General features: G+C 27.8%; 3 protein-coding genes across 6 annotated transcripts in view; all 3 read right to left on the minus strand.

Annotated features, from left to right (window-relative positions):
- Window positions 1–6,875, minus strand: part of LOC111678277 — a 35,127-nt gene extending 28,252 nt beyond the window's left edge. Inside the window, exon 1 of the mRNA XM_046950610.1 lies at window positions 6,597–6,875. Coding sequence (XP_046806566.1) covers window positions 6,597–6,732 — 136 coding nt within the window. The 5' untranslated portion in view covers window positions 6,733–6,875. The remainder of the gene's footprint in view (window positions 1–6,596) is intronic.
- Window positions 6,876–7,140: 265 nt separating this feature from the next.
- LOC124419724 (putative uncharacterized protein DDB_G0271606) lies at window positions 7,141–16,338 on the minus strand. Of its 3 annotated transcripts, none has more exons than XM_046950212.1 (2): window positions 16,084–16,338; window positions 7,141–7,880 (listed from the first exon to the last, which is right to left on the minus strand). In XM_046950212.1, exon 2 carries the CDS (start codon window positions 7,691–7,693, stop codon window positions 7,268–7,270), a length of 426 nt encoding a protein of 141 aa, XP_046806168.1. In that variant the 5' UTR covers window positions 7,694–7,880; window positions 16,084–16,338; the 3' UTR covers window positions 7,141–7,267. The 3 variants fall into 3 exon arrangements, with proteins under 3 accessions (XP_046806168.1, XP_046806167.1, XP_046806166.1); XM_046950211.1 differs by having other exon boundaries at window positions 7,141–7,923; XM_046950210.1 differs by having other exon boundaries at window positions 7,141–7,923; window positions 15,986–16,338.
- A 2,716-nt stretch (window positions 16,339–19,054) lies between these two features.
- Window positions 19,055–27,455, minus strand: part of LOC111680933 (AP-1 complex subunit sigma-2) — a 14,096-nt gene continuing 5,695 nt past the window's right edge. The window contains exon 5 of one of the 2 annotated variants that reach the window (XM_023442647.2): window positions 19,055–19,520. In XM_023442647.2, coding sequence (XP_023298415.1) covers window positions 19,476–19,520 — 45 coding nt within the window. In that variant the 3' untranslated portion in view covers window positions 19,055–19,475. Of the gene's footprint in view, window positions 19,521–23,630; window positions 24,057–27,455 lie in introns of those variants that run through there. The other variant, XM_046950207.1, reaches the window with a different exon arrangement.

A 27,455-nucleotide genomic window follows, 5' to 3' on the forward strand; every position in this document is an offset into this window, starting at 1 on the left:
AGTTCAGTTCTAGTTCAGTTCTAGTTCAGTTCTAGTTCAGTTCTAGTTCAGTTCTAGTTCAGTTCTAGTTCAGTTCTAGTTCAGCTCTAGTTCAGTTCTAGTTCAATTTTAGTTCTGTTGTAGTTCAGTTTAGTTGCATTTAAATCTAGTTCAGTTCTAGTTCAGTTCTAGTTCCTTTCTAGTTCAATTCTAGTTCAGGTCAGAAAATCCACAATAACAGGACAACCCATAATAAAAATAAATCCATAAATTCAATTAGTTTTTTTAATTTCCTTGTTAAAGTCATAAATTGCAAATTATATAATAAATTAGTAACACTTATACGCAACGTTGCACATAGTTTTTTTTCTATATAATCTTTTATTTTCTTATTTACATATTTCTATGTTGTAGACATTTCTACCTTTAAATATTGGTATTTACTGTAGGATGTAGTTTAAAGTAATGAGTTCACTTAAATTGTTGTTATAGTTTGACTTTGTAGTTTAAAGTACCACATCCATTACCTAGATGTTGTTAAGCAATGATACATAATTTTGAGTTTATGTGTTTGATTTTAAACTCATGATTTTAAACTTCTCTATTAAGGGACTGATTGCTTACTATCCTCATATGTTAGGAAATTAATACTTTAATGTAGTAGACGAGGGATTAAATGGTTACCATTTATGTATGGTGTTAACATTTAATTAAGTCATTTAAAAATGTTTAAAATTTTTTTAGCAACTTAGTTTAAAGCATACATACATATTTAAATTCCATTTATTACTAGTAATTTGTAATAAATATTATTAAAAGAAAACATTATTATTTCATTTTTCTTTGTATGTATTTCTTTAGTATTGAAGGGTCTTAAGTGCGTCATTGTTGGCCGCCAAATATCACTAATAAAAAAATCATAAAAATTGTTTTATTTTTTTTTCTGTAAAATTGTTAAATGGCCGTACAAAACTCAAACACATTTACACTTATATTACTGCATATGTACTCTCACAGTGTTTTTTTTAATGTATTTAATACAAACATACATTTTCTTCAAACACACATATGTATGTATGTACATTAGGGTGCTGCATTTTAAGGAAACTAAGGTTTAAGAATATTTAAATTTAAATTGCCTTACTATATTAAAATAAATATTTTTAAACTATTTTTGTTTTTTTTAAGAGTCAGTATAATAATCTATTTCTGTTTGTTTTCTTTGTGTACCCCCTAATGTCATATATACATACATTTACATCTAAACATTTAAATTTATTATAGTGTTTCTGCATACATACGGAGAGAAAAAAACGAAACACATTTATGATGAAAGCATGCTGCGATGTCAGTTTGGCTTTTACTTCCTGCAGCCAATTTGGCTTCCATTTATGACGCCTAAAATGATCAGGAAATCCTAAACATATGTTGTATATTTCAAATATTTTTACATACACATATTTTAATTTATTTAATGTATTCTCCATTTTTTTGTTCAATTATTATTCATGCGTTATTTTGGGATAGCTTACATTACTAAGTAATGTAACTGCTGACATAATTGCTTATCATTATTAACTGTTTATGTGAGAAAGTTACTTGTAAATTTCACTAAATAAATATTGGATTAAAATCTCTTAATAACAGGAATGTGTTTCCGTTTTTAATATCTTCTATATTTTCAAAACACTCACTCTTTTGCGGAATAAAAAAACTTTTACTCATAAATCTATTCCTAATGGTATAACATAGAGATCTTACAGATAACAAAGCTTAGCAGATCTCGTACTGAAAGCTAGATTGATTTCCAAGTAGAGCTTTGTGATGCAAATGCAATACAGCCTATTTTTTCTAGATGTTTTATTTGAGATTTTAATGCAAAATTCTCATAGCTTCCCAGATATATGAAATTTTGTAATTGATTCATATGGAAGGTGCCCCCCATTTTTTCCAAATATACATGTGAATGACAAAATTTTACATTTTAAATTTACAAATTCTATATCTAATCGTTTCTCAGATATACACATTTTTTTATTTAGTTCATATGGAGGCTCCAAGAACAAAAAACCCCACCCCTACTGATGAAAGTCCGCGCATTCCCTCGACAACTGGATCTCCGCTCCGGAACGACCCGATTCTCAATCGGCCAAAAATTATCAACTCAGCAACAGCTGTATCAACCAGAAGTTTTTTTCCCACGGAAAAACATCCTGTTCAGCCAACCTGTTACAACAACATGCAAGTCCGCCGTTTTTCCCAAAAAATAATCAGATGAATATAAAAGTTCTTTTGTGCAAAATTTGAAGGATCTAGTTTCTATTTGTTCCCCAGATAAACAAATTTTTGTATTAAATTTACATGGAAGGTGCCGCTCCCCTTACATGTTTACACAGATGTTAAAGCTCTTTGTGTAAAATTTTAAGAATTTAACTATAATAGTTTCCAAGATAAACGCCCCCCGTTTGCTAATCCATCCATTTTTTCCTTAATATTTATATTGACACTTAAGTGGCATTGACGACTCTAGATGTTATTTTTTCAGATATAAGGATTTAATATTTTCCTAATATGTAAGGTGCCACGCCCACTATATCCAATCCGCCCATTTTATAAAATATTCTCATGAATGCCAAAGTTGTCCGTAAATTTTATAACTATAACTGTTGCATTTTCTGAGATATGCGACTTTTAATACTTAAATCCGCTTTACTACTTAAAATCTAAAAATAAAAACTATCCTATAGCTTGATGAGAAAATGTGAATTCTCGGTGTTTTAATGTCTCGAATATGGCTCAAAACAATGTTTTTTTCAAGGTATACACCCTTATCGCCAATATAAGTAAAAAGTTTGTTGTCTTGAAATTTTCATTTCCCTCGATGGGAAAATTGCTATCGTGAACTTGTTGTGAACAATTCATTCAGAATAGTTGGTTTTATATGGAACAGCTATTCAATGTTTACAAAATTCCATTAACAAATTTCACAACAGCGGAATTTTTCACGAGAAAAAAGTTAGTGAACGAAAAAAATGAAAAGGGAACATTTTTCAATTGAAATGATGATTTGCGATAGGGATGATAGTAAGTTAAGATATGTCGAAAACCTGAAATACATAACTATTCATTGATTAAAAAAAAAGACTGAATGTTTTTAATAAATATATAATTACGTTTTAAATCAATACTTTATTTTCAATTGATTTTCAATTTCTGTATTTCTTTTTTCTATTCATTTCAACTTTCAAAGTCCATAGTTGACTACTTGAAAATTTACAAATTATCATTATTTCGCATTTTAGAATTTTCATTTCAATATTGTAAATGTCATTTGATAATAATAACAAAGAAAAACATTCATTCACCCCTCAATTCCTCTTCTTTATTTACTCAAATATTTCATTTAAATACGTTCTTATATTCTGCATTTTGTTTCCACTACATATTTATTCATCACTCACATAATAAGTGTTTTCTGTTTTTTTTTCGTTTTTCATATTCCGTAATATATTTTGACATTTGACATTTTCAAAAATGCAAAAATAAACCAAAAAATCAAAAAAAAAAAATAAATCAAGAATTTTAAAATTCATTGTACAAATTTGTATAATTTGTATGTACAAAAAATAAATATTGTACACTGTATGTACAAATAATTTAATACAATTTATAATAACAATAAAAATGTTTTTAAAATAATAATAACACATGAATGTGAGGAAGAGAGAGATAGAGAAATATTTTTAGAAATTAACGAGTGAGTACTCGAACAATACGCTCACAAGTACTCGTGTTCGAAAATAAAATTGAAAGCAAACAATAAGTGTTAATAAAACTATGTTATTTTTAAAACTCAATAAAAATAATAAGATAAATTTATTGGGAGAAAATTAAAAAAAAAAACAATTAAAACAATTGTACACTTCAAATGCAAACATCCTTATTCTACTATACAAAATCGTGCCTTACCAAGTAATGAGTACAAAAATAATGGCTATCCCTTACGTAAGCAATAACAGTTTGATTGAAAACTCTTTAAGGCACCTCTATGTATTTAGAGCGTTACTTTAGAATCACTTATTTAACTAGTTAAAGTGTAACACAATAACTAACACCAGACCTTAATATTATTACCCAGCAACTTACTCGATAACATACTTATCAATGACTACTACATACCATCTGCAATACCTAGAAGAAGTAATGACTTACAAATAGTATATTAAGTATGTAATTACTTTTTAGACAAAAAAATAGTTCTTACCACTTTTTTAGAAAGAAAACTATTTACTAGCTTCCTATTTGTAAGGGAATGTGGTAATTACTTGACTTTAATGTCATCCACGTGTTAAAATATTGACTTAAAATGGTATTGTGTTAGTATGTTTAAGTATTTTAATCTCTAACATTTCAACGTAAGTTTTTGCTGGGTAGTTATATGAAAGTAGTATTTAAAAAAATATAAACATATATTTCTTTTTTATATAAAGAAAAATCAACAATTTATATTGTTCTTTATATTTTTATAAAATTAAACAAGTAAAACAACAAATATAACACGTACAAGTGGCAATATTTTATTTAAATTTAACAAAATATTTGTATAATTTTACAAAAAAATCCACCCGTGTAAAACTAAAAATAATATAAAACACTGAAATATATTTTAATTTATATTTATAATAAAATAACAATTATATAAATAAAAACTATTACTTGTGTAATAAATATATAACTATTTATAAATTTGTAACACTGTAATGGACAAATGACGTGGACAAATGTCATTGCAACACTGCAGCTGCCTGCAGCATTGCATGTTGATTTGAACAAGTTTGATTTTTTATTGTTCATAAAAGTATTCCATTTTTAAATTTTACCATAAATAAAGGATATTTAATTATAAATTTATTCATTTACAATTTTAAATTGAAAACAAATCAATGTTCTATATTTGGCTGTGCCGAATATGCTTCTAGACTCAATATTATAGAAAATTTAAAAATTACCTTTTGTATGAAGAAAAAGTAACAAAATATGCCATTTTATTCCGGGACCTACATGCTTAATTTTATGGTTCTAGGTTCAATATTATAGAAAAATCGAAAAGTACCTTTGAAGAACATAAAGGACAAAAAATCCACTTTATATGTTATCACTTTCTCCATGCCCTACATGCTTAATGTCATGTTTCTAGATTCATAATTATAGAAAATTAACAAAATATCTTTTGATAAAACGAAAAAGTACAAAAAATCCCCTTTTATAGGATATCAATTCCTTCAGTCCCTACACGCTTATTTTCATGTTTCTAGGTTCATAATTCAAAAAGTATCTTCTGAATAATGAAAAAGTACTAAAAAGTCCCCTTTTATATGTTCTCTCCACAAGTTTATCTTGATACAGATATGTGAATTTGTTGCATTTTAAATCACTTTTCTAAAGAATTGAGCTATGCTAAATTCGAACAACAAACCAATAAATTTATGAATTCTAGATTCAAACTACGGTTATGGAAATACATAAGTCGAAATGCTTTACTTGAACATCTGTCTTGACGGCCAGAGTCTACACTGAACATAGCCGAACAAGGAAGGAAAATTCAATGGTATTACTTGTAAAAGTTGACGTGCATTCATGGCCATAAAAGCCAGCACACATCTAATACATCCGACACATTTACTCAAGGTATACGGATGGGGGCAACCCCCACTTGACACCTACTTATTTCCAAAGCATCGACCCACAGTCCCACTGTAGGGTATCTATCGCCCCGCAACAGCACTGAACTTATCCAGAATTATAGGCTTTACTGGGACAAGGCAAAGTCCGAAACTCTACCTTATGGGTTAACGGTATGTGATTATCTGGTTCGATCCACTCTCAAATCATTTAAAGGAAAAACAGAGGATTCATTGATCATTACCATATTATATTTCATGCTGACTAGAGTTATCAGTAGCATTCCATTTACCTGGAACTGCAATGACGCCAATATGGGATATTTGAAAATTTCTACTTAAAATTATTTTTTTAACAATTAGCTTTTGATATACTATTATCCAAGTCCAACAAAAACTATGTATGGAGTCGAATCCGAAATTCATAATTTATTGTTTCATAATTGTTCTAACAATTTCAATGAAAATAAGATATTGTTGCGGTAAAAACCAAGACACATTTCCAGATATATTTATATTATAAAGATTATCTTGACCTTTGAAACCTAAGGACTACAGAGATATTAATGGGACAAACTAATAGGATATATAGTACATACATACGTATACATACATAAAGACAATAGTCGATTTTAAGATCATGAAACTATATACATATATTTACAAAATTGCATAAAAACGAACATCTAAAAAATACCGAGTCCACGGATTAAGTTTCATCTATTAAATATATGTATTTGTATTTTAAATGAAAGTCAAACATAAATTATAGAGAAATAGCAGCTATTCCGAACTCTCTCAAATCACCGTCAAATAGAAACTTTTGTTCCCTATGGAAGCCAATAACTTTTTACATACTTATTGATTTTTCATACTTTCTACATAAACTGATAAATCAAATTGCATTTAATAAATAAATAAAAAATCGACACTCACCTTCACATATATAACCCTGTCCAATTAAACCGAACCACAATATATCGGAGCAATGATGACAATACGTAGGCTTATGGAAATTCTTCTTCACGAATGTGTGACCACCATCCGCCATTTTGTGTACCAGCAGGTCCATCAAAAAATCGTATATTGGATCGTTGTTGTCAAAATAAAAACGTTTAAAATCACAATTATGTTGTTGTTGCTGCTGTTGTTGATAAAACGACAACTGCTGTTGGTTGAGTTGACGTTGTTGTTGTTGCTGCTGAAATTGTACTGTTGAGAGTAGTAGTGAGACAACAATTGTTATTAACAAATATAAAAATATTTGTTTAGAATTTTGAGACAACGATCCAATATGACAAATGGAAAGATTAGTTTGCTGTTGCAGTTTTTCCTGTTGTTGTTGCTGATGGTGGTATTGTTGTTGTAGTTTAAGTTGTAGATCTTGTGGGTTTTTAAGATGTTTTCTAATAATATCGGCCGTTTTTAATTTTTCGAAGATATAATCCGTTTTAATATTGAATTATTCTTAATCAGTTGCTTGGTATTGACAATACAGAGAGTAGTGAGTGAAAGGATGTTAACAGGAAATGATTTGTTTTCTTTCTTTAATTGGTTGTTGTTGCAGTTTGTTTTTTTTTTTTTTTTGGTAACAAGGAACAAATTTACTAAATTTTTAACAAATGTTGTTTAAGTTGCTGCTGTTGTAATTGTTTTTGTTGATGTTGTACTTGTTGTTGTAGTTGCTGTTTCTGTTGTTTTTGTTGTTGTATATCAAAGGTGGGATTAGTTAATTTAATTTGCTTTAAAATAGTAATTAAATTACAGGATAAAACCCAACGACGACGACGTTTATGTGGTTTTAATTGTTGCGGTTTTTTCAAGATTTTTTGAAGACAAACTTTTTGTGAATTTTGTTGTTGTTGTTGTTTAAGCTCATAAATATTATTAATATTTATATAATTTTCTTTTCTTTCTTCTAGTTGCAATTCAACTTCTTTAATTTTCTTAATATTAAATGGCCTTAAATGTCGTCGTAGTTCCGGTGTTACAGATAATTGATAAATTAACGAACATGTCATCAATGACGGCATTTTTCATTTTTATATTTTCAACTTAAACTTTATCCAGACATTGAAGCTCTGGAAGAATTTCATTTCATGAAGATTTATTTCTTTAACCTTTTCTTATTTTCAATACGTTCTTTCAAAAGTCGAATTTTATCTTATTCTTTTGGAGATTTAAGTTATATGCATTTTATTTTTGTTGTAATTTTAATTTCTATTTTATTTATATGAAATTTGTTATATGTTTTATGTTAATTCTGTATTAAAAAGAAAAAACAAAATTTTTGTTAACATTTCAAAATCGAGTGGCAAAAAAATATGATTTAAATTCTTTTGATTGAAATTATTTGAATGAAAATATGTACTTCTTATACTCTTCACCATTTTAGTGAAGAGTGTATAGCCCGACTATACATTCATATTTGTATTTTTATTTTAAAAGCTCGAAAATTTTCTATTTAATAAAGATTCTTAAAAATTATTTTCTTTTTATAAAACATTTTCGACAAATTATTTTATTTAAAGAAACATTTTAGATCAAATTTATTAATTCAAAAAAAAAAAATTCGATTATATTTTTTATTTAAAAAAAAATCCTGTTTAAAGAAAATTTTTAATAAATTGTCTAAAAATATTTTTATAAAATCTTTTTTAAAAAATTTGCAAAAATAAAATTAATACGAAATTATCAAGTATTTTAATTTGCAAAAACTGTATATTAAATTTGTATACATTTAACAATTTATCAGACTTTCTTCTCCTTCTACAACTTCTTTTAAAAAAAGCAAATACTCAACATCTTTTTTCTAAAACATTTTATCTTTTTATAGATTTTTTTCTTCTTTATTTTCTTCTTTCTCAAAATAACAAATAAATCTATTAAATACGCCGCACCCCCAAACAAAAGAGAAAAAAAATTATTGAAAAAAAGTTTATACACACACTTTGTTTAAAACAAACATGTGCAAGAAAAAGAAATAATATTAAAAAACCACACACACAAACAACCATAAGTTGTTCATCTTTTTTTTTCCAAAATAAATACGAGGAGTTTTTTTATTAAAAGAATGGAAAATTATAGCGCTATAATAATTAAACATACATACATATTGTTGTTGTTACTTTTTAAACAAAAAAAAAATAAAATAAAAACGCTAAACAATTAAAAGTGTAAAGTACTAAACTCTAAACAAATAAGTACTTGAAAAAAGTACAAAAGTTATTTTTTGATACAAAACATTAAACAAAAAAGAAATTGTATATTTTTTCACTAGAATTTTTTCCTAATATACACATAAATACTTATATTGCTGCTGCAATTGAGTTAAAGAAAACTCACACACACACACACACCAAAAAAAAAGAAAAGTGAGAGTGTTTTTTTCATAAAAGGGAAAATTTATTCCGAAAATATGTATATTCTCTCATTAGAACTTTATCTACTAGGTACTTATGTATATGAATGAGAGTGTAACAACAACAACAATAATAATAATAAAAATGAGAGAAACTTATAAAAATTAAAAAAGTTCTAAGTAAAGAAAATACCACTAAATAAGAAAATATCCCTTTTTTAACATATAAAAGAAATTCCTACATATTTTTATTCCTTTAAAAAATGTTTGAAAAAAAAAACTGGAAAGTCAAGTTATTTTTTTACTCTGTATATGTGTAACTTTCAAATATTATACACTAGAGACTAGTTTATCGGTTTCTTATATATATATTTTCCAATTAACATGTGGACTGAACAGAATCCAGTTATACAGATTAGTCAACAGACTTAACGGTAAACTAATCTTATTTGGGTTTGATAGACTAGTCAATAATCCATCCAATTTGTAGACTTGTTCATAAACTAGTCCTTTAACTACTCAAGTCTAAAGTCTAATCGATAGTTAAGTTTATAGACAAGACAATTATTAAATAGACTACACTGAGAGTAAAAATGACGCTTTAAAATTAATATTTTTCAGTAACATTCGTTGTCAAAGTATGTACTAATAGTTCTTTAATCAACAAAAGACGTTATCAAATCTACAAAAAAATAATAATGTGTTACAAAAGTGACAACACTATGTGGTCAAACAGAACGTTGCGTTTTCGAAATGACAACTATTTGTTGTCGAAGTCATAAGGATACATGACTTCGACAACAAATAGTTGTCGAAGCAATGACAACGATGCGTTATCAAAATTATAACTGAATGATATTTGAATTTTATACACATCCGTTGTCTAAATGTTAACGAACGTGGTAAGCTCACTTTTATCAACGTATTGAATTTATTTCGATATTTTTTTATCGGATTTTCTCTCTCTGTGTATTCTGCAGATTAATCCATTAGTAAACTAGTGAGAAAACAGGTACACATAATAGTCCATAAACCAAACTATAAATTAGACAATGTTCATTTAAATAACTATTCTTAAAATCTGTCTATAAACTAATCAATGGACTAGTACATTGATTATTTAAAAAAATAATCAATCATCTATTCGATAGACTAGTGATTAGTCGATAGACTAGTACAAAGTCTTTTCCATACACTTTTTAACTATTCAAATCAATGTACTAGACAATAAACTAGGCAGTAGACCACAAACTTGTCAATAAACTAGACTACATCATAAACTACCAAACCGAATTCAGTTTTAAATTGAGTTAATTTTAATCACGACCCTAAAGTCCATCCGTGGCTTATAATTCTTGGCACATATTGTTCACAAATAAAATAAAAATGACCCATACATTGGGGTCCCCAATTGTGTTTCATCACTATTGGTATTTCATAGAATAGTTGAGGCTTTAATACTTCATAGGAACTATTAAACCAAACAGACTTGACAACAAAAAATTTCTTAAATATATGACATTACTTTAACCCTTGGACACAGTAACACTTACTACTTAAGTCGTATATAATAACATACATAAGTGAATCGGAAGAACACTTTAAATGAGATAGCCTTGCTCTACAAGAATACAAAGGCTATTCCATAGACTTGTCAATAGACTAGTTCTTAACTACTCAAATCAATGAACTAAGTCCATAGAATACATCATAAACTAAAAAATCTATCTTACCCGAATTTTATCCTATATGCAGATTTTAATAAGCAAATCTTCAAATGAGTTTCTAGTAATTTTCGCGAAGGCAATTGATTAATCAGTTTTTGACCATTAAGGTTTAGGTCACGTGGGTTGCTCGATTTCCCCCTCTTATTTTGTTAACTACTTGGCTCTTTAAAACCGATCATGTTTACTAGTGACGCATCTCTGGGACAATCCAGATCATAGAAAGGAGCTTTACCAAGAAATAATATGCTCTTGTAAGGCTGGGCAGTTAGATAGAAGTTGTTGTACCGATTCCACCCTTAAATGGTAACTCAGCCCCTGTTTTCATTCTGGTTTTTTGTTGAAAGCAATGATTTTTGTTTGAAACTGGAACTATAGCAACTGCTTTTGTGGAAGCATTATGGCGTGAACAGTTGTTTTATAGAACTATTGTGGAACTATAGTAGTTTAAGTAATGAGTTTTATACGAGTTTTTATTTATCTAAAATTGGTTACTTAAAAGCTTTTTCGAAGTACTTTGGAAACACAACAATATTACACAAAATGGGTTTAAAAATTATTTATCAGGGAATTTAATAGTTACTTAGCCACATGAAATACAAAAAGCTTATCTCCACTATTTCATTTTACAGATCCATTGTCTAAATATTGAACAATATATCGAAAAAAACAGTAAAAATATACACAATATCGTGCTTCACACTATAAACAACTTTTAGAAAATTAATTCATATGACTAGCTATTTTACCATGTGCTTTTCCTACGCGAAAGCCAATCGTCACCTCATAGATTACGAAGAGACAGAAAAAAGCTTAAGTTTGTTATTCAAGTGTCCACTCTCTTGCTTACAAAGGGGACACTTAAGGTACGATTCTCTTCAATTTCAACCAGCTGGTTAGTCGTAAATGGAAATCACTGTCTTTTTCGGATGCATTGACTCTTTGTCGAACTAGTGAGAATGTACATACAAAAATGCGTTCACATGCTACTGAAGTTTGATTAACTTCTTTGTAAAACTACACTAAACATAACGAATATTTGAACAAACAATTATATAAACATTCTAAAGCGTAAAACTAGTACTAGATGTATTTTGTGTACTCCATTCTTAATACTTATAGAAAATAGCAACAGAGTGTAAAATTACAGACGTTTTTTTCACAAAAAACTGAGGAATTATTTGATTTTTAATATATATTTTTTAAACTCCACACTAATGCTTTGATTAATTACTTTAACTTTATTTTTATTAATTTATTAACATATTTTTAGTAATTTATTGTTAAATTCTGACACTTTTTCCACTTGAAATATTTTCTATATATTTATTTTATTAGGAAAAAAATATTTTTTGATAATTTTTTTTCTCTATAAAATTGCGCAGACGCCTTGAGAATCAACATTATGAGTTGACTTCATTTAACTCTACAGTTCTACAATGTCTATCTATATAGTCCCTAAACTCATACAAGTGTTAATTTTTTTCTCCTTTTTTTGTTTCTTTTTGCAATTTTCTTTTTTAATAGAAAAAATCCTTTTTGTGTTAAATTGAAGAAAATATATTAATTAATATGGAAAAAATTTATTTCGGATAATATTTTCTAATAAATTTTGAAAATATATAAAACTTATGAAGAATATTTTGCAGAGTTCTGTGTACTTCCACTTTTTTCTTTTTTTGGTTTAAATTATTAAAATAATTTAATAATTATGTAATTTAATTTATTTGTGTTTTATATACATATTTCATTTAAAAATATTAAAGTACATATTCCAATTTGTCTATAAATATTATCTTTGTAAAATTTCAAATATAAATATCAATATCTCTTTTTTACAGTGAGTTGTAAAGTTATTTCTCTTTTCTTCTTTTTATTTGGGAAAAATATAACAATCAGCCATGTTAAAGAATTTATATTTTATGAATGTCAAAATTTAATCATTCAGTTTAGCTTCTTAATAGTGCGGGAATAGTGGTCTGACTGTTAATTCATATATAATCACCTCTGGGACCTTCTGAATTGGATTTCGACAGTTCGACATATAAGTTCTCCGAAAAAAGTCTAAATAAAGTTAATTTTAATCAAGACCCTTAAGTCCACCTATGGCTTATTAATCATGGCACATATGGTTCTCAAATAAAATGAAAATGACCTAGACATCGGAGTCACCAATTTTGGGTCATTACTATTGTATATAGTTGAGGTTTTAATACTCAATAGGAATTAATAAACCAAACAGACTTTATAACAAAAAACTTCTTAAATCTCTAACGTCAGTTTTAACCCTTGGACATAGTATTATAGCAAAAGTCTACACGTAGGGCCATCTAACCAACACCTTAAATGATTTAGGGCCGTTCTACAAGAACGCAGAGGGTGATATCTTTCGTTTTTCTAATCTGCATTGCATCAACGAATTTTCATTGACAAACCCAATCAAATTTGTAAGAAATGCGAGTCTAGGGATTACTCCGTATTTCAATTCGAAAGAAAAGGCTTTCGAATCCATCCAGTAATAGAAGTAAGGTTAAATTTTATATTCTTTTATAGTTTGAAATGTGAAAGATAAACGCATCAAATTATTAAGTAGATAGAGAATAACCCTTAAAATTCTATGGTCACACTACCAACAATGTAAGAATAGCTTAAACACAACATTAAAAGGAAAATTCCTGGTATTTAGGCTGTGCTGGTTTGTGGACTCATGTCAATAAGAATTGGGTTCAGAACATTTACTTATGCTAGCGCTTTCGACATTTGAAGGATATCATATTTTATGAATAATAAAATCGGTTGTACATTCATTTAAAATTAAAATCATTCCAAAAATTACTCACAAGACTTCAAATGAAAACCCCTTTATATAAAATATCACTAATTGATATTTCAGATGTGGAATGAATAATCGATCATCTCAAATAAATTAAAACTGACCAAAAAAGAAATTCAACGACAATTAATCATTGTCTATCGATTTTTAAGGGTGAAATTTTATTCTAAATTTCTTGACACTGAGGAGACCTTTCTGAGCTTAAGAGGTTCGACATTTGACTATGGGATTATATAAAGGCCATTATATCAAAATTTATTTTGAATATCCACCGAATAGCTCGCTAGGGCGAACTCATATCTACAGATTAATAATAGCGTTTTAACTGCGAATTACGGGACTAAAACATTCAAAATTTATATGTTCCTTACTAAGCCGAATATACATTCTTAAATTTTCATTGAATAGATCTTTGAGCCTACTGTCCCGTAATCTAATATTATCTTAAACTATGATCATTCTTTAGGGAACATGGTCAAATACAAGAATAATTTTATACAATATACACATAGGAGATAAGGGAGCGCTGTGTTCTTGAATGTTTACCCTTCGGATAAAACAATTAAATTGTTCCGATTTGTACTATCTTTTCTAAAAAGCAGGGACGTTACTCTATAACTCGACTCAAAAGAAAAACATTTCGAATTTGTTTGTTAAATATATAGTGTTTAGAAAACTGTTGGGCCCCTAAATTTTTTGATGTTGTGCTTAATTTTAGTGCTTTAATTTTAGTGGTCTTAGGCGTAATGTAATAGATGACAATGATTAAATTAGATACTTATTATGTAAGAGTTCCAAACAAGCTTGAGGAGTCGTTTATAGATAACAACCAACGTTCAGTTGAGTTGATTGAGATTTTGCAAATTTGAAACATATAAACAATTTTTAAGAATTTTACCTAGTTCTAGATGAAATAAAGAAACGCTATCATCCAATTTCAATAGGTTTCGGCAAAAGATCACTCAATAGTTGGACAGACATGAACAAATTGTCTTTAAAAGTGATTTTGTAGCAACTGTCAATACTTTAATGTGGGTGTAAAACTTTTCTTTCCATTTTCGTTGAGAGAAGTATTCAAATTTGAAGAAAACCCATTATGTATTCGGGACGCACTAATCTCAATTTTGTTTGGATCATATTATGAAAAGTTTTCAGAAATATTAATTTGCATTTTTCTTGCGACAATATTGAGCACGATTAGAAATGATCCAATAAAAATAATTCAAATAAACGATTAGTTCGTCCATTATTCATGATTAAATTTTATATTACAACAACTACATTAAAAACAATTTTCAATTTTGATATTTACAATATTACCCAAAATTGGGATTTATATTCAACTCTCATTTATTTTGAACTAATACACAAAAAAAATCTTAAGTTATAAAAAAACTCTATTAGTATTATTAATCTTTTTTATTAATTTTCTAATGAAATGTTGTTTATTTGAAAACATTTATATTTTTATTTAAAACTCCATAATTTATTGTTGAAAATATGCACAATTTATTTTTTGAAAACCCAAATTTCTAAAATAAACGTCAAAAAAATATGTACTAGCTGTCAAAATGTTTACTTCCTCTCATTTTCTTGCTGTCGCTAGTGGTCTCTATTTAAGCATGGCCCTCTCTTGCTGGACAACTTTCACTCGTCACAACAAAATCCCCAAAAATATAAGGGAAAATAAATTTCCTTAAATGCTCCCCTAAACTAATGAAAAATACAACCATGTAAAGAGTCACAACAAGCAAAAGAGAGATTGGTGAAAACTTTTTGACAGTATATATCTCTGCTCAAATAAATCGCAATAGATAGAGAATTTTTTTTCATCTTTTTTTTGCCACTGCTGATATGAAATTTTTCAATACATTTTTTTCTGTTCAAATATTGACAAAAAAAATATATGTATAATTTTTTTCCAATTTCATTAATAAAGTTATTGAAAAAATAATAATAATTTTTAAAACACTATTGCTGTGCAGCAAAATGTTATTATTTTGAGATAATTTTTTCCACAATATTTTTATAGGCTAAAACTGGATTTTAGTATATATAATTTTTCTTTTCCTTTAGACTTTTTTTCAAAGTTTTATCACTTTTTTCACAGCATAATGAAGAATGGAAATTTTTTCTAACATTTTCTTTTTATGTTTAGCTTATTTTAAAATATTTTTGTTAAACTTTTATATTTCTTTAATAAATACAATACTTTGCTTGAATTTTTTTTTTTTCAATTTCACTATAAATTTTTCTTTTTCTTAATTTTCAATTTTATATCGAAAAAGATATAGAAAAAATTTGTATGCACACGAAAAAAACTTTCCTTTGACTTATTTCTATACACATACATTCATAAATACACATACATTCACAGATATTATATAGACAAAAAATTTTATATTACTTTTTTTCTCGTTTTCATATTTGAAAATTTTATTTTTCTTGATTTAACATAAAATTTTCACTCGATTTTCTTGGTATAATTACTTGTTGTATATTTACTTTTTAATTATAAATAAATTATTTAATTAATTATGTATGTTTCGTTTTAAACTACAACTTATTTTATTAGTTGTTACTTCTTTTTTTTCTATATAATTTTTTATATATATATTTAAGTATATATATATTTTTTAAAAGTTTTGTGCCCTGTCAAACGTATGCAGAGCACTGCTTTCCGTGGTGGTTCGACTAATTGTGACTTGTATGCGCTCAGAATCTGGCAAAAAAGTTCTCCTCGCTGTTAAATAAGACACAAAAATTTTCCTGTGTATTCAGGAAATGTACCCCCAAAAAAGTTCTTTCTATTCGTTGTTCTTGTTGTTATTTTATATGAAAAATTGGGAAATTTTTCTTTGATGTTTTCTACGAGTACATATCGTGTGTGTGAGTGTTTAAACTTATTACTCCATTTTCGATAATAATATTACAATATCTCTCATTTCCTTTATCTTTTACTCTCCCAATTGCCCTCTCATGCTAAACTTAAGTACTTGCCCTCTCAACGATTTTAATTATTGGGGAATTTAATGTGTTAAAAAAACAATTCAGTTTCTAGTGTCTGTTCTACTATTATGTACATATAAATTTGTATGTATATTTTAACACATTCATACATACATATGAATACTTAGGATGAGTGCTTAAATTCTTGCTCTCTTTTTAAAATTCCCACATATTTCTATAACTTTTGTATGTACTAGCATGTGTGTATGTGTTTGTACGATTGTAATACATGTCGTATACTTACTCGTTTATCCTTTTTGTTGTTAACATTATTTTTGCATTTTCCCTTTTCAGCTTTTATTCTTTGACACATCGCCTAAAGTGTGTATTGCTATTTTTACAAATAAATCAACAATTTATCAATATGGTGGATAGTAGCGTTGCCAGCTGGGAAAATAACTGGCTTCTTTTTGAAGTTGTCCTTTGTTGACACCTTCATGGTTGTTTTTAAAAATTTTAACGGTTACAATTATTTAAATTTGATTAAAAACTAAAATTCCGTGTATAAGAAAAGATTGCTTCTTTTAGAATTATTTAAATTTGATTAAAATCTAAAATTCCGTGTATAAGAAAAGATTTCTTCTTTTTTCAAGAAAGACGTACCATTTACTTACTGCCAGTTCAGAATCATGGTTTCCCTTTCGCCCATTTACTATGGCATCTTTTTATGTGAAAGATCCTTCTTGGAGTCTCTGGAAAGTAATATACTTTCTACTAAGTTCTTCAGTGTTCAAAAGCATTGGTAAGATAACAACCTCATGATTATTACACTCATGCTTATTTCGCAGCTATAGTTTGTTGTTTTCCATAGAAATTACTGAATCGTTCACCAAGTCTTGCGTTTTATTGCGATCTTCTGAGTTTTTAGAGGACTGAAACATTATTTTCTTGGCCAATTTCAGCTAAATGCCGTACCAGGTTCTTTAGTGTTCAAATACATTCAATCTTATGATCATTACACCCATGCTGAACATGCAACTTATGATCTCTATCGATTGTTCGCCTTCAGAAGCTATTGCTAATGTTGAACAGGCCTTTCACTTTAATGACCTAGTAGATTGACATATCGCCATCGGATTACCGGCATCGTAACTACAAAGCAGAAATCGTGGCGGCATCTTTCGAAATCGATTTAGCTGACGTACTCGCCTTCACGAAATCTTGCTTGACTTTATCTTTCTTAACAAATCCTTCGGGGCTTATCTATGCTATCACTTCTGTTACTTCGCCTTCACATCATATTTTTTGGGATTTGATATGGTCTTCTTAGAATTCAAAATCGGAAATAGTTTAGAGCTCCTTTTGAGCAGGTTAAGTTAGATTAATAAAAGACCACTATCATCCGAAGTTCATCCACTTAGAATCATACTAACATCGAACTAGGAATAGTGAACAAGTACTTTGTGGTCCTACTGCTCTTATTTTAGCTTTCGTTGTAACAAAGTTGCTTTAGTTTTCCTCCTTTTGAATCAAGTACATTCGATCACTCGTTCTCGTACCAAAGTGTACTGGTGCATAGCTTACCTCTGGTTGAGTATTCTATTAATGGTTTCATACTGTCTAATAGGGTCTAAGATTTAACCCTATTCCCTGATTTCGTCATCATTTTATAAATAATCTAGAAATTCTAATTTTATTGATAATACTGTTTCAATATTCCATTTTTGACAGTCTTAAGCCAAGGAGGATGTTGTGAATAGGTAGACGGTAGTATATCTCTAAAAACCCATTTATATTTAAGCAGTATATATGCTTAACTCCCAAAAAGCAAGTAAACCTGATTGTTAAATCACAAGTTAATATTTGTTTATTCCTTCTTTTATAATACCAGTGTGTGTCCAAAGTATTTAAATCTATTGGTTACTTCCTCAACTATATCCTCGAATAAGGAATCGGATCGTGATGATCCAGCGTAAAGTGAGCAAAATTACACCCTGAATTCAATTTTCAGGGTGTAATTTTGTAACCGTTCCCACGACAATTGGATCTCAATTGGCCAAAGGTTGTCAACTTAGCAGCAGCTGTATCAACCGGAAGTTTTTTCTCCAAGGACGAACATCCAGTTACAGCCAACCTGTCACAACAACAACACCCTGCAATGTACCGCGAAATTCAATCGCTGAAGTTCTAATTCATTGGTAGCAATGGGAACGAAAAATGTAATTGTATGATTTTTACTGAAGAAAATATATCCCCGACTTAATTGTTATATTTCTAAATAAAAATGCCACTAGAAGCATTATTTTGTCACTGGAGTGTAAACAGCTATAATGTGATGAGCGTTTCGATGAATCATTACTTACTTACCTCCATTTCTAATTCAAATCTACTTTAGTAATAACTTTTTTCCTTTCAAATTTCTTTTAATTTTATTTGTGTTTTCTTTATAATTGAGCAAATATTCCGTTTTTTTTCATTTAAAAAAAGGTTATGCAAACTAAACATTTAAATTAAATACAATTTTCAATTTGCAACTAAAACTAAAATATTTATTTTTATATTTATTTTTTTTTATTCTTATTGTGATAAACAGTATTTTTGGTGCAAAAAGTGCCAAAGAAATTCGCTTGAAGTAAATTGTTAATGTTAAAAAGAAAATAAAATCATTTAAAGTTTTATTTAGAAAAACTTAAAGAAATAATTAAGGCCATTGTTAAAAAAAAATAATTAATAATACTAGGTATTTTTACTTATAAAAAATACAAGGAGACATTTTTAATTAAAACGCTTTTCAATATATAAATTTCTATTTCATAAAAATCGTGATAATTGTCTTTTCATTAATCTTTTGATTTGTTGGAATTAAGGACAGCAGTTACAGTTTAAGTATGTTGTTTGTTTCAGTAAAATATTATAAAAAATAATTGAATTTTTTAAAAATAATTTACTTAGCCGAGACCATGATCATCAAAGAAACCCTGAGGAGTTTCATCCTAAAATGAGATAAAAAAAGAAAACAAAAGAAATGCACAAACATTTTTTTAAATAATCACCAGTTATTTTAGAAATACTTATAAATAAATTTTTTATTATATTTTTAATATATATAATTTTGTTTTGCCATTTGTTATAAACGGAAATTGTACAATAAAATCACTAACCGGTATTAAATAGTTCAAACTTTACTTCTGTTTTGTTTTAGTTCTGGTTCTGTTCTACCTCAGTTCATTTCAATTTCTAGTTTTTATCTAGTTCAGTTCTAGTTCTAGTTCATTTCTAGTTCAGTTCTAGTTAAGTTCTAGTTCAGTTCTAGTTCAGTTCTAGTTCAGTTCTAGTTCAGTTCTGGTTCAGTTCTAGTTCAGTTCTAGTTCAGTTCTAGTTCAGTTCTAGTTCAGTTCTAGTTCAGTTCTAGTTCAGTTCTAGTTCAGTTCTAGTTCAGTTCTAGTTGAGTTCTTGTTCAGTTCTTGTTCAGTTCTTGTTCAGTTCTTGTTCAGTTCTGGTTCAGTTCTAGTTCAGTTCTTGTTCAGTTCTAGTTCAGTTCTGGTTCAGTTCTAGTTCAGTTGTTATAAAGTCTTCAAGTTTAAGTTAAGGACTACTAAGAGGGGGACCCCAACGTGAGAAGATGAGATACATTTGGAAGGAAATCTGATCTTACTATGATTGTGGGTATTCTAAAAGACTTGCATGATTACAAAATTGCGCTAATGAATGCAGACAAAAGTAGACATGCATCTTGGAGCTGATGTCATTACATCCCTCTGGACAATTGACTTAAAATTCTGAGGAACCATAGACCAGTTAATAGAATACTAGCATAAAAACTAGTCACCAGACTTATCTATAGAAATGGTAGGAAAGTAGTGTTAGTCCTAAAATGTACTCATTTTGGTCAATGTTAGTACATACATATAAACGTTTTCAACACAACTTTTCTCAGCCAACAAGCCATTGTGCAAAATTTTAAGTGCTTTTTTAAAATAACACAAAAAACATTAGTTTAACCAAATTGCAAAACAAATTTCAAATAGAATACTTTGACATTATTATACTTACATTTTATTTTAAATTTTTTATTATTAAAATAATATATTTGTTATTAATATGGATAAATATTTTTTTACATGTTTTGTTGTTGATTTTTTAGATTTTCAGTTACAATAAAAAAGCACATTAAGCTAAAACTTTGTTTTATATTATTGACAAAACACATTTACATTAATACATATTACACCATAAACCCCAGTTTAACTAAAGGACAAAGAAAATTTTAGTGAGTTTAACTAAATACATTTAAAGTTTTCAAATTGTGGTGGCATATTTTTAAGACTTCTTTAAAAAAAAGGCTCTATAAGCATAAAAAGGGTAAAATTGTTAAATAAACATAAATATTATTTAAAATAACTTGTTTTTATAATTTAAACTATTTAATTTGTATACATTTAAGGACACACATACACTAAAACACGGCTGTACACACACACAATTACATAGAAGAAAGTTGAAAAGTACTATTTTTATTACACGCTTTAATAATTATTTCTTTTTACATAAAAACACCACCATTTACTATTGTTTTGAAGTACTATTTTTCTATTTCCTAAATATTATGTTTTTTTATAAAAGTACCAGGAATTTTTATAAAAATAAAAAAGACAATCAATCATATTGCATTGGTTTTTTTTTTTTGTAATAAGAAGGCAGGATTTGTTTTGTAATTTTGTTTTTTATATTTAATACATGTTTTTTTTATTTATAATAACAACACCAGAATATACAATTTTTTGTAATTAAATTTATTAAACTATTTATTACTATTAAAATATTTGTAAACAATTTTTAGTTAAATATTGTATTTTTCTATATAAATAGTTTGTTTTAAACATTTAGCTGAAAGTTTTTATTTTCTTTATGTTTTTGTTGTATTTCGTTTATTATTGCTTAAGGGTAAATTTGGAATAAATTTTTAGTTTTTCTTTTTTAATAACTTGTTTTTTATAAGGAATTTATTTTTGTCGTTTTGCATGATTTCGAAAATATAAATATATTAATTTTTTCTAAGTTTTGGCACATAAGTTAGAAAGATAATGTAGGAATATTTAAAAATTATTTTTAGCTGCAGTGGAGAGGGGAATTGGAAGTAGTCGAAACTTTTTTTTATAAAATTTTAATTAAAAAGAATTATGTTGGAACTTTTTCCTAATAGAATTTTTAATAAATAATTATTAAAACTTAAATGCAAAAGAATCATTTACATTTTGTATTATATAAACTGGGAATAATAAAATTATTTTGTTAAAAATAAAAGCCGGAAAAAGTGGAAAAAAACCTAAGCATACAAGTACTACAATTAACTGCAATTAACAAAATTTATAGTGAAAAAAGAAACAATTATATTTAGAGCAAATACATATAATCCAAATATTAGTTTTAAATCCCCAAAAGTCTAGTGTTTATAATGGGAGAATCAAAATGATCGAGCTAAGCGGTTATGTTCGGTTATTTAGGTAGTCAAAGTAAAGACAGACTTACTTGAATCCATTAGCTGTCCTTTTGTTTTATCCAAAAAAGTATACTTTCTCGACCCACCCATATTCAGCACAATTCAAACCATCCTGAGTCACGAACGAACAATTCTTTCTTATTAAGTATAGATATCTTATGTTAATTCGATGGAGCAGGACAAATTGTCACTTTAGTCAAGTGAAACAATAGCTGTCCCTGTTGTTTTACTCGAAAAAGTAAACTTCCTCAACCCACCCATGTTCAGCACGAATCACACTATTCTGAGTAACGAATGAACAATTTTTTTTTATTAAATATAAATATCTTATGTCAACTCGCTTAACTCAAAAAAGTATACTTCCTCGGCCCACCCATGTTCAGCACGAATCAAACCATCCTGAGTCACGAACGAACAATTCTTTCTTATCTTATGTTAATTCGATGGATCAGAACAAATTTTCCCTTTAGTCAAGTAAAACAGTAGCTGTTCCCTTTTATTTACTCGAAAAAGTATTCTTCCTCAATCTATGTTCAGCATGAATTAAAATATTCTTAAGTACAAACGAATCTTTCGTTTTGGATACCGATATCTTTTACTAAAGTTTTTATTCTTATTAGATAAATGAAAATCAACATTAGAATTTGCAATTACAAGGATTCAATAAGATCTATAACATTTATCTATATCGGGAATCATAGGTTATTGATGCAACCAGGCAGTGGCCAAATCACTAGATTTCACATGATAGTCCCGTTGTGTTATATCAAGGACCACAACCGCCATGTCATACTAAAGTGATATTGGCACAACTTTGATCGAGATGGAGTACCATTTTAAACATGTAGTGGTTGAGAATAAACGACATCATTCAAGAAATCATTTCTGCGTGTGGCACAGGCCCACACAATGTTCAACATTTTTTAAACTGCAAGGCAAATCCAACACAGCTGAAAGCTGAATCTCTTTTTTTGACTTAGCCGATAGATGCGGCTTGTCTATTGTATTTAAATCTAACTGACTTGGATAACCAGAGCAAAGTAGAAAAGTAGGAACTAATTTTCAACTATATATACGTGTAATTTTAGGTGTGGCTGCTACAGCAACAACAACCACTCTTAGTTTAAAAGGGATAATCATGGGTTCCTAAAACACTTGAAACTTAAAAGGTTTTAACAGCTTCGGAAAAAAACAAAATTTTTAGATGGAAAGTGAATAGAACATGTTTTAATAGGACTTTCGTGGAGAAACTTTGCTGAAACTTTATAAATATTAGACTTGATTAAGCTTTAATGAAGCCGGCAAGGGTATTAAACGATTCTATCTAACATTTGAAATATTAAACAGAAGTAGCAAAAGAAATATATAAAAAATACATAAATTAACGATATATATTAACGATATCTATTGAAAAAACTGTACGTTTTGAATCCCTTGTACGTTTTGAATCCCTTGTACGCTTAGATTTCTTTTTAGTTGTGAAACTTATTTCGTTTACATTTTATCATAGACTTATTAATACATATACCCAGTTCACATTAGTTGTCGTAGCGTTGTATCGTTGTATATGGTAATTTTTGTAATCTTGGTTTGTTTTTGCTTCGCCTCTTTTGCATTTCACATTTTAATAATTATATTATTTTATGTTAATATATACCAAAAACTATAAATATTGGTTAATATTTTTAGTTTTTAAATCATCGATAATTAAAAAAAAACGGAGGGGAAAAATCATATGTTAATTCCTTTAAAATTATATTCCCTAAATAATGTCATGTTACATTACAATGTAATTTATAAAAACTAAATCTACTAAAAGTGTAAAATGTTGCAATAAAGGCTTTTGGGACTAAGTATACATACATACTACAAACTACAAAATTGCATTTAGTGTAACAATTCTAATTTAATAATAAAATAGCAATAAGTGCATTTTTACACAAATTCTTTGTTTACAAGTGTTTTTTTTTTTTTTTTGGATTTTTTAAATAAGTCCAATATCTCTTAAAGTGCCCTCTATAACGTCATCCTATAGAAGAAGTATAGAAAGAAAAAAGTTTTGGTGAAGAGTATTTAAAAAAGTGTATTTTTAGCCAAAAGGGTAGGATGGTAACAACAGGGATGGAAAATATAGTATTATTGTGCTTTTTGACAATGAAAATAAATCGCCCGATATAATAAGTACTTTTTATTAGTAGTCGCATAGATTATTTCGCAGATTAGTCCATAGACTAGTCCATTAATTAGTCCACATATTAGCATATGGACTAGACCACACTCAAGTTCAAACACTAGTCCAGAGACCAGTCAATATGTTAATGAACATTTTAATCTATAGACTAGTCTACGGACTATTGTATAAACTAGTCTATGGATTGGTCTAGTGATTAATCAATAGATTTGTATGTCTAATTCATACACTATTCCATAGACTAATTAATAGAGTTGTTCTTGGTCTAGTCCACAGACTATTCTATACCAATAATTATTTTAGTACTTTTAAACTAAAAAAAAGTACTCTTTATAAAAACAGTTAGTACTATTTAAATATTTTAAATTTTCCATGCCTGGTTAGTAATAATGTTGAGAGATTTTTATTTTTTATTGGGCAGAGAAAAGAGGGAAGATGAACAAAATTTTAAAAATTACAAAGTTATTTAACAAATGATAACAACAAACACAACAAAAATTTGGTTAAAATAAATCAAAAAAAGTCAACAAAATCTAATATGAATCGGTTTTAATTTTATTTGATAGCTATTTAGGGCGGGTTTCTTACTACTCAGTTAAACTAGGCATAACTTGGATTAAACTGGGAACAAATTTAGACGGACTTTATCCGATGATTGTGTTTTTCAGTTATGGATTTAATAAACAACAAATAAAACAAAACAAATCAGAAAATTGCAATTTACTTAAAATATTAAGTTTTTGTTCTTCCGAAATCATTGTTTTATTGTTTTTTTAAATGTGTTTTCTCACTAATAACTTAGGTTTAATTGGCCAATAACACTCTGTTAAACTAAGATGATATGTTTACTGAAAAACACAAAACCTATATTATACTAAGTTAAAACAAAGAATGTAGATTATCTTTATCTGAAAAACTCGCCCTTAATCAGTAAAAGTTTAACTGTGGTTTAAAGTCTTTAGTAAAAAAAATTGGTGGACCTAAATTTATAGTAGAATTTTAAATATTATTCCCTAAACAATGTCGTAAAATGTTCGTAAGTAATTTATGACGTTTTCTATACTAAAGTGTAAAATGTTGCCCTCTCAAAATTTTGCCTTATAGCAATAATGCAACATTTTGTCGTAAAATATTGGTAAGTAATTTATAACGTTTTCTATACTAAAGTGTAAAATGTTGCCCCTCAAAATGTTGTCTTTTAGCAATAATGCAACATTTTTTTGGAAAATTTTTGGCCGAAAACACCATTTTTAAAAAAGCAAAACTGTATAAATTTATAATATTGTAGTAATGGAGAAACCGAATTACATATATATTAAACGTTTTATCTAATTAAAAAAAAACTAATTTTTTAACACTTTGTTTTTTTCGAAATTAAAAAAAAAAAATTCTTATTCTTTTAAAGTACTTTCTACAACGTCAACCTATAGAAGAATTAGAGAAAGGAAAAAGTGTGATAAAGTGTTTAAATGAAGTATAATTAAATAAAAGATTATAACTTTTGTAATGACAAGATATGACACTTTAAAAACGAGTAGAGAGAAAAAAACGAAGAAATGATTTATAAAGAAAAGTGCAAAGAAAAACACAATTATTACAAATATAAAACTGTTATAAAAAGATTAGAAAACAAAAAAATTAAATGTTTTAATAGTCAATATTTATCGGTTTTAAAAAATCTTACTGATCTACCTTAAGGTAAATAATGTTTACTTTTACCTTAATTTTCTGAAAAAAAGTGAAAACATTTTCTTTTAAAGTGAAATTTTTGTAAGAAATTACAAGATTTTCCTATTTTATTCGCATTAGTCATGAATGTCTTCACTTTTCAGCTTTAAATATTGACCATATACACACATGTATGTACATAATTTCTTACACGTTAACAATTTTATTCAATTGATCTACAATTATACACTTAAAGCCCCAATTTTTTACAGCTTTGTTTTATATTTCCTTTAAATATTAATAAACAGTAAAAAAATATACAAAAAAAAAACACCTAAATGGAATTACATATTTATGTATTAAAAACCAATGTTGATTGTCTTTATTATTTAATAAAAGGGGATTTGGAGAATCTATTAAAAAATATATATATTAACAAAACACACAAACACAACTAGAAAAAAGTTAAACGTTAATACATATTGATGAAATTTCAACATTATGATTATTTTTTTTCAAATCCTATTCATGTTTTTTGAATTGAAACTATTGTTTTATATACTGAAACAAAATGTTGTATTAGATAAAATTGTTAAAATATTTTTACTGATCTAAGTTTAGTCAGTACATTTCATTTTCTGCGATACTGATTTTCTCAGAATGATAAGCTTTTTCACATCAAGGATACATTCATATTACTTCTACTCGCATAAAAAAATAACTTTTGCTAGGAAACTAAAAATATCTTTATAAAACCTTCCAGCATTAATTTTTCTTTTTAAAATCGTTGATAATTTCGATATATGGATAATCTAATAATGTAAAGGGAAGTGGAAATATTGGAGTTAATTTGAAAAATGAATCCTGATATCGCCAGCAAGAGCCAGCTGTAATTATGAATTGTGAATCTTTGACGTCCAGTCGAGAGAGATAAGATCAATTATGTTTTCGTTATATTAAACTAAATCAAGATGGTAGTAATCCAGAGCTTCCATATCGAAGATTTTATCTAATTCCGGAACACATAAAACTACGTACATAATTCTAAGAAGCTTAAACTTTATAATTTATAAAGAAATTGGCTCATTCTAAAGGTTTAGGTTGGGCTGGATAGTTGATTATTTGATGGGTATCATGAGCACCCTTTCCACATTCTGTGCATGTATTGCGGACGGCACGGTCTTTGCGGGCCAGTAGTCGTTAAGCCTTTTGCTCCATACCGTTCGCAGTTTTGCCACATCAATTCTTGTTTTCAGCTGCAGGATATTCGCATTTTCAAGCAATAACATGAAATTGCGGTATTTATGGCGCCTCTATGAATTTCGTTCAAAGCTGCTATAAGCGAATTACGAGCCAAGGGATCCTGCACATCTCTTCAACAATGTTTCTTTGTCCATTCTCCAAGTGCTGCCGGCTGGCGGTTTGAGGTCGTTGTTTATACTTCGCAATCTATGCGTAACCTGTTAGATCAAATTGTTTGCTTATCAACAAAAGAACTTTGTTAATTTACTTTTAGTAACATTTGAATTTTAAATAATTGTTTTTATGTTTTATAATTAAAATTTCTCA

The sequence above is a fragment of the Lucilia cuprina genome, chromosome 4, assembly GCF_022045245.1.
Source record: "Lucilia cuprina isolate Lc7/37 chromosome 4, ASM2204524v1, whole genome shotgun sequence".
NCBI lineage: Eukaryota > Metazoa > Arthropoda > Insecta > Diptera > Calliphoridae > Lucilia > Lucilia cuprina.

Bases quoted from the DNA above. Each gene is read 5' to 3' on its own strand.
- LOC124419724 (XM_046950212.1), bottom strand. From the start codon at position 7,693: ATGCCGTCATTGATGACATGTTCGTTAATTTATCAATTATCTGTAACA.